Below are 15,254 nucleotides of genomic sequence, written 5' to 3' on the forward strand. Positions count from 1 at the left end.
TACCTTTCCTTTGACGATTTTTATTCCAATAATTGAAATATCCATAAGAATCCACTTTTTGGATGTTCTCAATTTTATATATAATATTTGGAGGAATAGTAATTCATTTGCATTACAAGAGACAAACAATATTTAAATCTTTTTAAGTATATTATTATTATTATTATTTTTTAATTTAGAGTAGAATCAAATCCCTTATTTCAAAACTCGACGAATTGATCTACTTTTAAATAAGACATAAAATCTCATTTCTCTATATCTTTATTTTTATTATTATTATTTTATTTTGATCTTTATACTTTGAAACTTATTTTAAAAGGAAAAAGAAAAAAAAGTAAACCAATACCAAAATTTACTTACTTACCTAACTTATTCACCGTTCACAACTCATTAGCTCTTGGATGACGTTTTTTCTTACAATGAAAATTAAAAAAAATAATTATTAGATAAATTGAAAACTTGAAAATCTGTTAGATATATTTTGAAATATAGTGACGTATAGAATTGAAAGTTTTAAGGTCGGTTAGATATAAAATATAAAGTTTAATTCCTAAATAGACACGAACTTAAAAAATTATGAACAAAATTTTGATTATTTTTGAAGCTGGACTCATTAGTCCTTAGACTTTGAGGTTTGCATTTATTTAGTATTCATACTTTTTAATAAGCGCGTCTAATAGATAACTTAACTTTCAACTCCACTATCCAATAGATATCTTAATTTTCAATTATGTATCTAATAGTTTTGTGACATGTTTCTCATTTCCTTCCAAAACATAAATTAATTTTAAAGTTCCATTATATCACATTTAAATTTTTGTCTAATAGATCAACTAATTTTCAAATATTTTTTAAAAAACATAATTTTCAAATATTTTTAATACGTTAAGGCCGAGTAGTCACAAAATCCAACCTACTAGATAATTTTGATTTTTTTTCTTTTGCAAAGATATTGAATTAAATACGTGAGTAAAGTTGATAGTACAAACATTATGCTAATTGAGTTATATTCATTTTGACAATTATTTTGAAACTGATAGAAGTCTATCTGCCTATCAATAATAATAAGTGTCAAATTATTTACAAAAATAACAAAAAAAATTAATATTGATAGATAAATGTCTATCATTATTATTATTATTATTTTGTTATTTCTGTAAATATTTTTTTTACTTTTGTTATATTAGTAAAAATTTCTCTTTTTACAACCTAAAACATTATTTAATAAACAAATAAACAGACGGTGTGCGTGGGAGGCAGATTCGAAGCTGACGTAAATAAACAGATGGTTAAAAATTCAAGAAAAAATATATAATTATTATTATTTAAAAAAGAAAAGGAAAAAAAAAAAAAAGAAGGAAAAACCTTACTTCCCGCCTGCAACTGGGTCCCTTTGAAGGTTCTTTCTACAACTGAAATCTTGAATTCCAAGGGAAATCTTCTTCATCATCATCATCTTCTTCTTCTTCCCCCAAAATGTGAACAAAATTTTTGTAATTGTAGCTGTCATTGGTCAATCAATGGATTCAATCCAAATCATCAATCCCTTCTTTTTCCATTTCCTTCTTCTTTATGCTCTACACGTTATTCAAGGTCCTCCCTCACTCTAAACTCAATTTTTTAACCCTAAATCTCTGCCTTCTTACTTCTTCTTCTTCTACTTCCTCCATTTTTACCTTTTTTTTTTTTTAGTTTTTTTTCCCCTCTGCCAGCTCTTTTTAGTGAGAAGTCAACCACATACGACAATCTAAATCATTATTTCTCCGCACCCTTTGCGGGATTCTTTCTCACAATCAACTTTTTCTCTCAATATGAATCCTTCCCACTTTTCTTCTTCCCTGAATTCGCTTCATGGATGAATGCATTTCACTGATCTTCAAACCAGCATGGAACTGAAGAAAGGGAAATTCGTCAGGTAATGTATATCCTGTAATTTCCCTCTACTTATTTGAGATTTTGGTTGATGGGTTTTTCGTTTCTTTAGGTTTCACTCTAATCTGGAGAAAAATGATGGGAATAAGAGGCGTGTTGAGTTCCCATTACCAGTTTTTAGAATGGGGAAGAAATTAGAGAATGAAAGTAAAGTTATGAACTCGGATTCTTCAGGGAGGTCGAAGGTTTTTGTGGAGACTAATGGGTTACAAGAACAGAAGAATAAGAGGATTCTTAATCCTGAAAGTGAAAGGATTCTGAGATGGAATAGGGTTTTTCTCTTCTCTTGTTTGACAGCTCTTTTCGTTGACCCATTGTTCTTCTACCTTCCTTCAGTGATTCATCATAACAGGTCATCTTGTATGACAACTGATTTCAATTTGGGAATTGTTGTGACTGTTTTTCGCACTTTTGCCGATGTTTTTTATCTGTTGCATATGATTTTGAAGTTCCGGATTGCTTATGTATCACCAACTTCAAGAGTTTTTGGCAAAGGTGAACTTGTTACTGATCCAAAGAAGATTGCTAAACGCTATTTGAAGTCAGATTTCTGTATAGATCTCATTGCTTCTCTGCCTCTTCCTCAGGTATTTTAACAAACACATTTGTTTGCTATCTGTTCATCACAACTCCCTCCGTTTTGATAAGCATTTGATTTTTTAAATTTCTAGATTGTTATCTACCTTTAACTATTATTTTCAAAATCAAAGCTAAGTTTTCGAAGACTGAAAAATGATATCGCTAACCAACAAGATCTTTGTATTAGTTCATCACAACTTCATGTTTGAAATTCAGCTTTAAATCTTAGGTAGGTTTGTTAACCATTTGTGCTCCTTCAATAACTATTTAGTTATGTATTTATTTATATTGAAAATTAAGTTGTTTTTCTCACATTTTTTTTTCATAATGATAATCATCTCTTATCTTTTCTAGGTAAACATTTGAATTCTAAATTATTGTTTTTTGTTTTTTATTTTTAAAACAAAAAACTTTTAAAATCTACTTGTTTTAGTTTGTTTTGATTTTGAAAATATTCATAAAGATAAGACAACATAATAAAGAAACTAGTAAGTGGAAATAGTGTGTATGAGTTTCATTTTCAAAAACCAAAAACTAAATGGTTATCAAAAGGGATTTTTATTTTTGATTTTTGATTTTTAGTTTTTGAAAATTAAGTGTACGAACACTACGTCTATCTATTAGATTCTTTATTTGTTACCTACTTTTCATGATGAGTGTTTTCAAAATCAAAGTCAAAATTTTTAAAACTAAGGGAAAAAAGTGTACTTGTTTTCAATGTTAAGAATAAGATTTGGTTAGAAAAGATGAAAACTAAGAAATAGTGAGAAACTAAACATAATTTTCGAACACAGAAAAAAAAGGAAGCCAATTGGTTATTTAAAGGAGTTTGTGTAAATTATACTGAAAAATCTGTTTGAGACTATGTTATCAATCAATTCTTAAATGTGATTTCAGTCTGTCCCAATATGACTGGCTTTGAGATTTGCAGTTTCTTTCATGTAGACCCAGATTTCAGATTTGTGCGTGAGCTGTACTGCAGCTATTTCATCTGAAGCAACAGTTTTCTATATTTTGTTTTTATATCTCAACTGAGGTCATACATGATGTTATTTTTATTTCCACGGTAGTTTGAATTTTTTTTTTTTTTTTTTTTTTTTTTTTTTTTTTTTTTTTTTGTAACTTATTTTGGCAGATTATGATATGGTTTATCATGCCAGCAATTAGAAGCTCTCATGCAGACCATACAAACAATACACTTGTGTTAATTGTCCTGCTTCAGTATATTCCAAGATTTTACCTGATTTTCCCATTAAGTTCCCACATTATCAAAACTACTGGTGTTGTCACAAAGACTGCTTGGGCTGGGGCTGCATATAACCTTATATTGTATATGCTAGCTAGTCATGTATGTAACGAACCCAAGCACCTTTCGTCTCGTTCCTCGTTTTTACATTCTAAATATACTTCAAATGCAACCTGTTTGAAGTTTCTTTTGTTCATATAGATCTTAGGAGCAGCATGGTATTTACTTTCTGTGGAGCGCCATGCCATGTGCTGGAAGTTCACCTGCAGGAGAGAATTCAGTCCTATGAAATGCCTTCTTGACTATCTGGATTGTGGTACTTTAAATGATGTAGACCGCAGGATATGGGAAGTGAATACTACCGTTTTTAGCCAATGTTCTCCAGATGAAGACGTCGTTTTCAATTATGGGATATTTGCCGATGCGATTGCAAAAGATGTCATCTCCTCCAGGTTCCTTCAGAAGTATTTCTATTGTTTATGGTGGGGCTTACAGAACTTGAGGTATGTATATATATGTGAGTAGTTGAGCTACTTGTATTTTTGTGTCTTTGCTACTCAGATTGCTTTCTAAACTTCGGCATGTTTCATCTATAAATTTTCCAGTTCCTATGGTCAGGGTTTGGAAACGAGTATCTTCATAGGAGAAACTTTATTTGCTATCCTCATTGCTATAATGGGTTTGGTCTTGTTTGCGCATTTGATCGGAAACATGCAGGTACGTTTGAACTCATTAGTTTTCTGGGGTAAACTTAGAAATTTAGACCTTTGCCTTTTCTGTATTTTTCTTGTAGTTGTTGCGTAATATTTTACACCAAAATGAGCTTAACTCAGTGGTAATTGATATGCACTATATAGTTTTATATGATAAACCAATACAGTGGCTCTCCTATTAGGTTCAATGTTTATGTTCATTGCCTTTCAATTGACCATCTTCTTCATTTTCGAAGGCAATTTTTTGAAAAGTAGAGAGGTCATTTTATGATAAGCTTTGTCATGCTTCTATAAACTTCTTAATCAACATGTCAACTTGGTTCTCATAGTTTGTCTTACATTCATATATAGCATAAAGAGTATGTTTTATCTTTGGTAGTTGTCTGGTTCCCCTCAAAATTTATCTATCATAAAATAGGTTTAAAATATACTTTTTATTCTCTCTCTGAAACTTGTGTTATGGTGCAGACCTATTTGCAATCCATCACTGTGAGGCTGGAGGAGTGGAGGGTCAAGCGTCGAGACACTGAGGAATGGATGAAACATCGACAGCTCCCTCAAGATTTACAAGAACGTGTGAGGAGATTTGTTCAATATAAGTGGCTTGCAACACGAGGAGTGGACGAAGAATCGATCTTACAAGGCCTTCCAACAGATCTCCGTCGAGATATTCAGCGCCACTTGTGCCTCGACCTCGTTCGACGTGTAAGCTCTTTTCTGAATCTCTTATTCTTATTTGTACCTCTCATCCTGAAACGTTTTCTCTTCTGTTTGACATGCACACATCACACACACATGAACATGAAATATGCTTGTGAACAAAATTCTACTTTGTATGAAATCCACTTGTTTTTCGAGATTGCAGGTTCCTTTTTTCGCACAGATGGATGATCAGCTACTTGATGCAATTTGTGAGCGACTGGCATCCTCTCTATGTACACAACGTACTTACATTGTTCGTGAAGGAGATCCTGTTACTGAGATGCTCTTTATCATTCGAGGAATGCTCGAGAGTTCCACGACGGATGGAGGACGGTCAGGTTTTTTCAATTCGATAACCTTAAGACCTGGGGATTTTTGTGGAGAAGAGCTTCTCGCTTGGGCATTGCTACCAAAATCATCAATCAGCTTGCCATCTTCTACTAGAACAGTCAGAGCAATCACTGAAGTGGAAGCCTTTGCTCTGCGTGCAGAGGATCTCAAATTTGTGGCTAACCAGTTTCGACGACTTCATAGCAAGAAGCTTCAGCATACCTTCAGGTTTTACTCTTATCACTGGAGAACCTGGGCTGCCTGCTTCATTCAGGCAGCATGGCGTCGCTTCAAAAGGCGAATCATAGCGAAGTCACTCAGCTTGCAGGAGTCTTTCTCGTTGACTCCCGAGAAGCCAGTGGCTGACGAAGCCGAACAAGAAGAGGAAGAACATAATACTCCACGCACCAATTACTCTCAAGCAAAACAAAACCTCGGTGTCACCATATTGGCTTCGAGGTTTGCTGCAAACACACGTAGAGGAGCACAAAAGCTCAAGGATGTCAACTTATCCAAGCTGCGAAAGCCTGATGAGCCAGACTTTTCTGAAGAACCAGACGATTAACTTGTTGGAGGAGAGGGGAAAAAAAAAAAGAAAAAAAAAACATTCTAGAAAAGCCTCATCTTTGACTTTAATAAGATATTCACTTGTATATTATTTTTTTTTACCTTTCATTCATTCATTTCTAACTTTATATTTTGATATTGGAACTCAACCAATTCGGGTGGGCTTTCAAACAATTTTCACTGTAGCTGCTACACTTCTACTTAACAGAGCACCAAAATTAGACTAGAGTAACCAAGAGCGTGGTTTTTCCAATCTAAACCAAACAGGGACAATATATTTTGTTGCTAACAATTCATTACCTTGTGAGAGATGTCCTGGATATAAGTGAAAAGGTCGAGAAACATTCTTTAACTCGTTGAGAACGCTTTAAGGATATAATACTCCGTAAGAGAGTTTCGGCAGGTAGTATTTGGCTTAAGAGAGTAATCTTAGACAGAGATAATATTAGGTAGTTAAAAGAAAGCTGGTCCACTGGTACCCTAAACTTTTGGAATGAAAATCCAGTTTATGTGCAACTTGCCAACTTGAAAACGTGCAAGGAGAGGTGGGTCATGACTCAGTTTGTCAAATCATAGTTTTTCCATAGATAGAGGTTGAATAAGCTAAAGACAAAGCTTTTAATAAAAAGGGCCATACATAACCAGTCAAGAAAACAATGGGCAAATTTGTCATTAATCATTCCACCAACCAGTGACAATAGCAATAGTAGGCACTATCCACAACACAATAAAAAAGAAAAAAGAATCAGAGCATATGCCCACACCAGATCCTGGCCCCCACAAATATTTCTTTAGCCTTCTAATAAGGATTGAAAATGTATCTGAACCAACAATCTTAGCCACCCAAAACATTCAACCTTCTTCTAATCAACTTAACCTGCCGACACTAGCTTTGTACTTTGCAGCACAAGTAAATTGCAGTAGATTGAAGTAGTGGAAAATATGATATATATTAGACTGGATAAAATAGTACATTTACAGAGAAGTTTGAAGTCTTACATGTCTTGAAAACCAGAATGCTACAACAAAGGCAGCTTGATTCAAACTGATCAATTGGTTTGGTTCGGTTCCTGTGAACGACGGGGTCTTGGAAAGGCCAAAATTACACCCAAGAAAGAATTAATGGTGGCTGTGGGATAATAAAGCAGAACTTATTTGCATAACAAACACTAAACTGCTGAAACAGCTTATGAATGATTACAATCACAGATGCTGTATGAGTATGTAAGGGAAGAATGAAGGTGGTGAATGGTGTGTATGGTATGAAGGGTGATCCAAAAGAAGATGTTCTTTAGAAGACTTCGATATCGACTGCTTTATTGAATCAGAGGTCGGGTTCAGCATCTTTGATTACCGAGGGTTAAATCCCCTCGGTGGGACAAATTATACTGCACAAACAGAACTTTTGCTGCTATAGCACAAGAAAATGTTTTTTTATCCATCTTGATCTTGGATTCAATTGTGCAACGTCAGCTCATTTGCTCTCCAATTAGATCAAGGCCTACAAGGAGGAAGGTCACACCTTGGAACATCAAGAAGTAGAAGTGGACTCCTTGTGCAGCCAAGAGACTCCTTAGTGAGGCTAACAGTAAAAGAAACGCGAGCGCTAGCTCTTTCCGATATATCTTGTTAACTTTTTTGACAGGTGCAGAGACGACTTCTTTGCGTTCCTTTAAGTGAGCCAACTCAGAAATCTCACTCTCGGAAGCACCTCTACAGATCTGAGCTTGATTCATTGTCTTAGAGTCCCTTTCAGCAGCGGTCAGTAAGTCGGATTCGGAGGATCTGCCAGCCTTTTTGGTCACAATCCACTCATAAGAGCTACCTAACTGAAATAAGCCAGATACCATGGCATTGAATTTGGTGACGGACATAGTGTTCTCAAAAAGCAGGTAGGGGACAATAAAAGGAAAAGATTTTGGGGATGGAAGAATGTTGAGTAATGACATGAAGACAGGCACATAACAGATCACCCATACAGGAAGCTCGGCTTCTGGTACGAACATGGTTAGAGGAAGAATTATGCAGAACAACGTGAAGGAATAGAATGGAAGGATAAGTTTCCTTAATAGAAAGAACAACAGTATCAAATTTGCCTTCTTCCATCTTGATATCTGCATTATGAAAGGTTCAAGACATCATCTCTTCATCGTAATGCAATGGTGAGGCGACTAATAGTTAAAGTATCACAACACGAACATAAAGACCGTACCTTAGAACTTATGACTGCTGGAAGACACAACCTGAATAGTTGCATAGGACCAGAATGCCAACGATGTTGCTGTTTCCTGTAAGCTTCATAGGACTCAGGAACTTCACAAAGGACCTGAATTAATTCGAAAAGTTCTGAAGGTTCAAATTAAATGAAAACGAGCATATTCAACTGTATTAAGACAGATTTTCTTTTGATCATTGAAGTTATGCTCAAGTTGTTAACCAAAAAGATAGATACTTAGACAAGTCAAGCTGTCATCATAGTTTCTTCAAGCTAATGAAGTGACAGATTCGATTACCTTAACGTCATTTAGGAATACAAATTTCCAGCCGTTAAGATGGGCTCTCACAGCTATATCCATATCCTCTACTGTGGTTCTTTCGAGCCACCCTCCAGATTCCTCCAGGGCTTTAATCCTCCAAACACCAGCAGTGCCATTGAAACCAAAGAAATTAAGGAACACCCCATTAACCTGCTGTTCTACCTCAAAGTGGAAACACAAGTTAATATTTTGAAGGCGTGTCAACAAGTTTTCATCCCTGTTCACGAAAGACCATCTGGCCTGAACCAAACCTAGCTCCGGGTTATCCTGCAAAAAGAAAAAACAAAAGGATCAGGAAAATTAACAAAAATTACAAGGCCAAAGAACAGGGAGAGAAAAAAACTGTTTTTTGTTGTTTCCACCTTGAAATGGGGGACGGTCAGTTTAAGAAAATCTGGATTAGGTTGAAAGTCAGCATCAAAAATTGCTACAAACTCATAGTCTCTAACATAATCACAACTCATTGCAGACTTGAGATTCCCAGCTTTATATCCTGTTCTTACTAATCGATGGCGATACACTATGTTTACCCCCTTTTGGCTCCATTTAGCAACCTCTGCCTTAATTAACAGTTGGATGCTCTCATCATCAGAATCATCAAGAACTTGAATTAGTAAGCGGTCCCTTGGCCAATCAATCTGACAGACTGCAGATATAGATTGCTCATAAACCTGCATGAAGTAGTTGTAAAACCAGTTATATTTTGGAATCTAACATAATCTTCTGAACTACAACGGCTATTGCTAATTATCGTTGATTACTCCAACATACAGATAAAACTTATAAAAGCTACTTCAACATAAGAGAATTGTTTTTTATGCCTGTTTAATGCCTAATTTATTTAAATATCTATGCTCTATTGCTCTCACATGCTATGTTCTCTCCCCATCTCTCCTGCAATTATCAAATCTCTTAAAAGCTAAACAAATATGAAGAATCCTTAACTCAGATTTGTCGCATACTAAAAAATAGAGAAACAAAGTGGAAATAGATCGAAAAGGGTATTACCTCCCGCTCGTTGCACATGGGAATTTGAACAAGAACCATTGGATACTTGTACCCAGCGCCCTCCACATCGTCCAACTTGAAGGGATCCCCTTCAATTTTGGGTTCAATTCTTTTGTATTTTATCCACAGGCAACCAAAACAAAGGATCATACGATCCACCGATTGGATAAGGAACAGAACAATGCAAAATTTAGAGAGGGTTTGAATGAGGGGAGCAATGTAGTCTGCTCTAAAAGTTAACCAAGCAACATAGAGTGCATGAAGCAATCCTTGCAACTCAGAAGCTTGAGGAATATGCAGATTGGAATTCTGAAAATAATGCCAGCCTTTGAAATAAGCAAGCATTTCAAAAGCAAGAATCGCAATGGAAGTTACTAAGAAAACTCTAATAACTCCAAACAATAACTTCCCTCTTCCTAACTTCCCGCCTTCAATGGCGACTCCTTGTCTGTAGATCAGTCTCTTCTTGATTGTTCCCAACAATGCCCAAAGAACAGTAACAAGCCAAGTTATGCAACCGACGGCTCGATTGGCCTTTAGAAGAAGAACCCACGTGACCTGTTTGGCATTTTTGCCTCTACTTTTCTCCACCGGCCGGAATGCAGCGTCGGGGCCGTCGATCTCCACGACGGAGAAGTTAGGTTTCTCCATCGTCACAACCACCGGAGTTCCCTTTTGAGGGTCTGTCTCTTTACCCCACCGACACAAAAACCCCAATCTCGGCGCCATTTCTTAAACACACTGCAAGAAATAAAAAAAAAAAAAAAAAAAACAAAACAAACAACAAACAACAAACAAAAATCACAGCCGACGAAGAAGAAGCTCAAAGCAAAACCCATTTCAAAATGAATAACCCCACGAAAAAAACACTTGAGTGGATGGTCATTCCATCATTTCAGAGAGAATCAGAAAGAATGCAGCAGAGAAGGAGAAGAACAGAGTGAGAAAGAGGCTCATTTGTAAATGGATTGAAAGCTTTAAAAACACAACATGGGGGAAAAAACCACATGATGAGGAAAGGTATCAGCAGCTTCATGTGGGGTAATGGTCAGTAATAGCTTTTCTTTTTTTTAACAGCTCAAGAATTTTGATATCTGATGTAAGGGGAGATGAAGCGTATGGCTTAGCTAAGCAAAACAGTGGAGAAGATTAAGAAAAAATTTTGACCAAAAGAAGACGGAATGTGGTCAAGAATTGAATTGACCCCGTTGGAAGTTAAATTTGAATTAGAGGATGAAGAATTGGGATGAAGGTGAGAGAATTAATATAAAAATTAAAGCGAATTCGATTCGATTTGAGCTTCTTGTGTTTTGTGATTTACAGAACGTGAAGAACCCAACTGTCAAAAAAAACAGGTTCTAGCTGTTTATCCAACGTCCAGAATGGATTCGATCATGGCGCCATTCAGATTTCTCTCTCTTCCACCGCACTTCTTTTACCCACCAACTCTCACCATTTTTTATTTACAATTTTTTTTCACGGAGAAGCAAAGACTGCACCTAAGTCCATGCTACCTTTTTCTATCTACATTAATATATATATATATATATATTATATATATTAATATTTTTTAAAATTAATTAACATGTGAAGCCTTCAATTGGTGATACAACAAAAAATTTTGTGTAGCAAAAAAGAAACCTCTCTCTGTATATATATATATATATATTAAAAGGACATCTATAAATCTAGCTATGGTTTTTTTAAATTATAAATATAGCAAAAAAATAAAAAAAATAAAATTTATCTTTTATCTATTTGTATATGATATTATTCGTATATATTTGGTGTATTAATTATATAAATAACCAAACTATCAAATATAACGTATATTGATTGACTGATATATCAAATATAAAATATATCGGTTAATTGATATTTCAAATATTAAGTATCAAAGTCTTATAGATACATCAAAAAAGGTAAAATTGGAATAATAAAAAACATAAATTAGATCTGATATATTTTTGCTATATTTGGTACATTTCAATAAACTATTGTTAAAATTTACAAATTTGCAAATGTTTTTTTTCCTATGGTTGCAACTGCCACTTCTTTGAGAAATATTTTTATTTATAGTTAATTACATGTTTACTCATCATACTATTTAATAAGTGGTTATAATGCAAGGAAAATACACTTTTTAGGTTCGAGTTTAATTGTATTGCATTTGCCTCTAAGTTTTTTAGGCTTTATTTGGTAATCATTTTATTTTGTTTTTTAATTTTTAATTATATAAATTAAACTTATTTTCTCTCCATTTTTACAATGTTTTGAATTTTTCTTAAATAAAAGAGCTCAATTATTAGCTAAATTCCTAAAAAAAGAATAAAAGTTTTTAGAAACTTTTTTTTTTAGTTTTCAATACTTGACTTGTTTTTTTTTTCTAAAAACAATGATAAAAAGTAGATGATAAAACAAGAAATTAAGAGGTGAAATGAGTGTTTATACGTTTAATTTTCAAAATTTAAAAACAAAAAATAGTCTTAGTTTTCAAATGATTATCATGACATGACCTTAATTTTCAAATATAACATTTTAACTCGTGTTAGGTTATAAAAATAGTTTATTTGATATTTGTTGTTAATTTTTTTTTAAATATTGTAGCTAACAGGAAGTTGTCGTGACATTCTTTTATTTTTTATTTTATTTTATTTTTAAATAGGATGTAGGGCGAAGGACGAGTGCGGGAGATGACAACAACATACGAGAGAAGGGAGAAAATAAGATTGGGAACTAAGACAGAGAATATATATATATATAAATTTCTATTAAAAATAAATATATATATTTTTATTAACAAAAAAAAAAAACACTTCGACTTTCTTACAGCTAAAATAACAAAAAACTGACAACACAAAACAAATAAATCATTTTTACAAACCTCAATGGTTCGAAAAAGACCTAAATGTTATCAAATTCAAACCTCAATTTAGAGACATATTATACACTATTCTCAACCATTCTTGTAATTTAACTTACTAATTTTTGCAATTTCTTGTACTTCTAACAAATATTGTTGCTGAGATTGAAAGATTAGAGCTTAAGAACTTTGACTTTTTTACCCCTACATTTTTTCTTTTTCTTTCTTTCTTTATTAGGAAACAAAAGCACGGACAGTTATAGATTATATCACAAGACAATAATAAGATAAATCACTCAAGGTAAGAAAAAAGAAGAGAAGAAGTTCGCTCTTCCAACACCCTATGAGCTAGAAAGTTGTGGCATCACATCATATGAGAGAAAGAAAACTAATCTTAATTCACTCTCGTAGATTTTATCTCCTTAATATTTTTTTAAAAGAAAACCTCTTAAATGTCCGAAGAACTCATCATTAATAAGGAGAATAATCTTCTCACAATCGTATTTAACTATGATATTGTACATATTAATTGATAGAGTACCATCTCGACCATCATGAATATTCCACTCTCTACGTTGTTAAACTACAAAGGAAAAAAATGTTTTGACATAGACTTGTATTAAAGCTATATTAAGATAGTTGAAGTAGGTATAGAGTGGGGTAAATGGTTGAAGTAGGTATAGAGTGGGGTAAATATTGAAATATTGATAGTATAATAACGACAATAATCTAAATATTTATTCTCCTTTTCAATTTATATATATTTCATGCTTTATTTTGTATATTTTTAGAGTACTTAAAAAAAGGTATTTTTTTTTTTCAAGAAGAAAAAAAGTATTTTAAAAAGTATAATGATTGAGTCGTTAAAGATGGATGGTGACATTATTTTTTACTATTAAAATTATAAGGGTGCGTTTTTTCTCTTCTTTTATTTATTTATTTTTTAATTTAAGAAGAATATTTTTTTTAATATTATTAATATGTTAAATTAGGTTCCATGTAGATGCCCATTACTAATATGCATTGGTCATGTGTCATTTATCCATTAATTCATGTGTTGTTCATATATCTCAAGATACACATTATTAGTGTTCATATAATCCACTTCCTATTTGTCAAATTGCCTATAAATAATGACCTATTAAAATCCGGTCTTTGTTATTTTATTTAATTTTTATTATTTATTTGTTTTATATATTTATTTTAATATATATTTATTTTATTATATATTTTTATTATATTATATTTTCTCTATATTCGTGTGTTCATTGTGCGTCATTGTGCTCCTCAAATTCACAACACGTTATCGGTACGAGTTTATATCGTTTTTCTCGCTAAAAGTAGTAGGTCTTAAAAGTATGGCGATTTTTTCCTCTTCGTTATAATTAATAAATTTAAAGTTGTTTTACATATTTAATATCTATTAAATTTCTAATATAAATACAATATTTTATGATAGTTCTACTATGAAAAATCTCACAAAATTAGAATTTATCACTCCATATTAACGACAAGAATTATTTGTCACGGATACTTGATGTCGAAAATCACCTGGATGCTATGAATCTTGGAGAGACTAATAAAGAAGGAAATATGACATCTAATCAAGACAAAGCAAAAGGTATGATTTTCTTTTGTCATCATCTTCATGAAGGATTAAAAATGAAGTATTTTACAATAAAAGATCCTCGTATCTTGTGAAAATTTTTTTAAGAGAGGTATGATCATAAAAAAAAAATAGTTAATCTTCCTAAAACTCGTTATGAGTGGATGCATTTGAGGCTACAAGATTTTAAATTAGTAAGTGATTACAACTCCTCATTATTTAAAATCAGTTTGAAACTGTTGTTAGGCGGAGAGAAAATTATTGATGTTGATAGGTTAGAGAAGACATTTTGTACATTTCATATCTCGAATATGCTCCTAGAGTAGCAATATCGAGATAAAGGTTTTAAACAATATTCTAAACTAATTTCATGTCTTCTTGTGGCCAAACAAAATGATGAGTTATGAATTAGAAATCATGAATCTCGATCAAGCGGGACAACACCATTCCTTAAAGTGAATGTTGTGAATTTTAATAATAATCGTGGTTGAGGTCGTGGTCATAGTCGAGATTGTGACCGTGGAAAAGGAAGAAATAATTATTATTTTTATGGCGATCGTTCAAATCATTAAAATTTCTAAGGAACCACATAAAGTGATGATCACAAAAGAAAAGCTCCACAAGATAGAGTTCAAAAATTATTGAAAATAAAGGCTTCCGATGTGGAATGACTGGGCATTGGTCACGTACCTGTCATATATCAAAATATTTAGTTGATCTCTATAAAGCATCCCCGAAGGAAAAAGAGAAAAATGTGAAAGCAAATTTTGCATATCAGGATAATGATATTTTGACCCATCCCATATGACAAATTTGGATGTGGTGGACTTATTTGAATCTGTTGAAGAGAAAATCGACAGAATTAATGAACTTTGAAAATATATAGACTTATTGTTATTTTCATTGAAGGAGCTCATTTTACAGAGAACTTTTGAGCTGAAACAGATCGTCAAAATCCCATTTCGATTGAACGCAAACATTTACAGTAAAATAAACAAATTATGTATAAAACATAAATTACAGCATGCTTTTGAATAATAAAACAAGAGTTTAGAGATTATACATTTGAAGAACTTTTCTTCAAGTAAATCTCTCTAACTAACTCGTTCACGAACTCGTTGAACAAGTCACGAACACTCCAAACGAACAACAGCAAACAACAACGCAACTC

General features: G+C 32.9%; 2 protein-coding genes across 3 annotated transcripts; one reads left to right on the forward strand and one right to left on the reverse strand.

Annotated features, from left to right (window-relative positions):
• Positions 1-1,385: 1,385 nt before the first annotated feature.
• On the forward strand, positions 1,386-6,243 carry LOC120084829 (probable cyclic nucleotide-gated ion channel 14). 2 transcript variants are annotated; one of them, XM_039040646.1, is made up of 7 exons: positions 1,387-1,915; positions 1,985-2,519; positions 3,647-3,859; positions 3,959-4,260; positions 4,363-4,474; positions 4,939-5,175; positions 5,336-6,243. In XM_039040646.1, the coding sequence occupies exons 1-7, from the start codon at positions 1,860-1,862 to the stop codon at positions 6,065-6,067; spliced, it is 2,187 nt and encodes a 728-aa protein (XP_038896574.1). In that variant the 5' UTR covers positions 1,387-1,859; the 3' UTR covers positions 6,068-6,243. The 2 variants fall into 2 exon arrangements, with proteins under 2 accessions (XP_038896575.1, XP_038896574.1); XM_039040647.1 differs by lacking the exon at positions 3,647-3,859 and having other exon boundaries at positions 1,386-1,915.
• A 751-nt stretch (positions 6,244-6,994) lies between these two features.
• On the reverse strand, positions 6,995-11,030 carry LOC120086214 (probable xyloglucan glycosyltransferase 5). The gene is made up of 5 exons (XM_039042749.1): positions 9,615-11,030; positions 8,969-9,277; positions 8,583-8,873; positions 8,282-8,395; positions 6,995-8,183 (listed from the first exon to the last, which is right to left on the reverse strand). Exons 1-5 carry the CDS (start codon positions 10,341-10,343, stop codon positions 7,539-7,541), a joined length of 2,088 nt encoding a protein of 695 aa, XP_038898677.1. The 5' UTR covers positions 10,344-11,030; the 3' UTR covers positions 6,995-7,538.
• Between the last annotated feature and the right edge of the window lie 4,224 nt (positions 11,031-15,254).

The sequence above is a fragment of the Benincasa hispida genome, chromosome 9, assembly GCF_009727055.1.
Source record: "Benincasa hispida cultivar B227 chromosome 9, ASM972705v1, whole genome shotgun sequence".
Taxonomy (NCBI): Eukaryota; Viridiplantae; Streptophyta; class Magnoliopsida; order Cucurbitales; family Cucurbitaceae; genus Benincasa; species Benincasa hispida.

Bases quoted from the DNA above. Each gene is read 5' to 3' on its own strand.
- LOC120086214 (XM_039042749.1), bottom strand. From the start codon at position 10,343: ATGGCGCCGAGATTGGGGTTTTTGTGTCGGTGGGGTAAAGAGACAGAC. The intron at 8,874-8,968 runs GTGGAAACAACA...TTCTTTTTGCAG, and splicing joins TGACCGTCCCCCATTTCAAG to GATAACCCGGAGCTAGGTTT. The intron at 8,184-8,281 runs GTACGGTCTTTA...TTCATAATGCAG, and splicing joins CAGCAGTCATAAGTTCTAAG to ATATCAAGATGGAAGAAGGC.
- LOC120084829 (XM_039040646.1), top strand. From the start codon at position 1,860: ATGCATTTCACTGATCTTCAAACCAGCATGGAACTGAAGAAAGGGAAA. The intron at 2,520-3,646 runs GTATTTTAACAA...TTATTTTGGCAG, and splicing joins CTTCTCTGCCTCTTCCTCAG to ATTATGATATGGTTTATCAT. The intron at 4,475-4,938 runs GTACGTTTGAAC...GTTATGGTGCAG, and splicing joins ATTTGATCGGAAACATGCAG to ACCTATTTGCAATCCATCAC.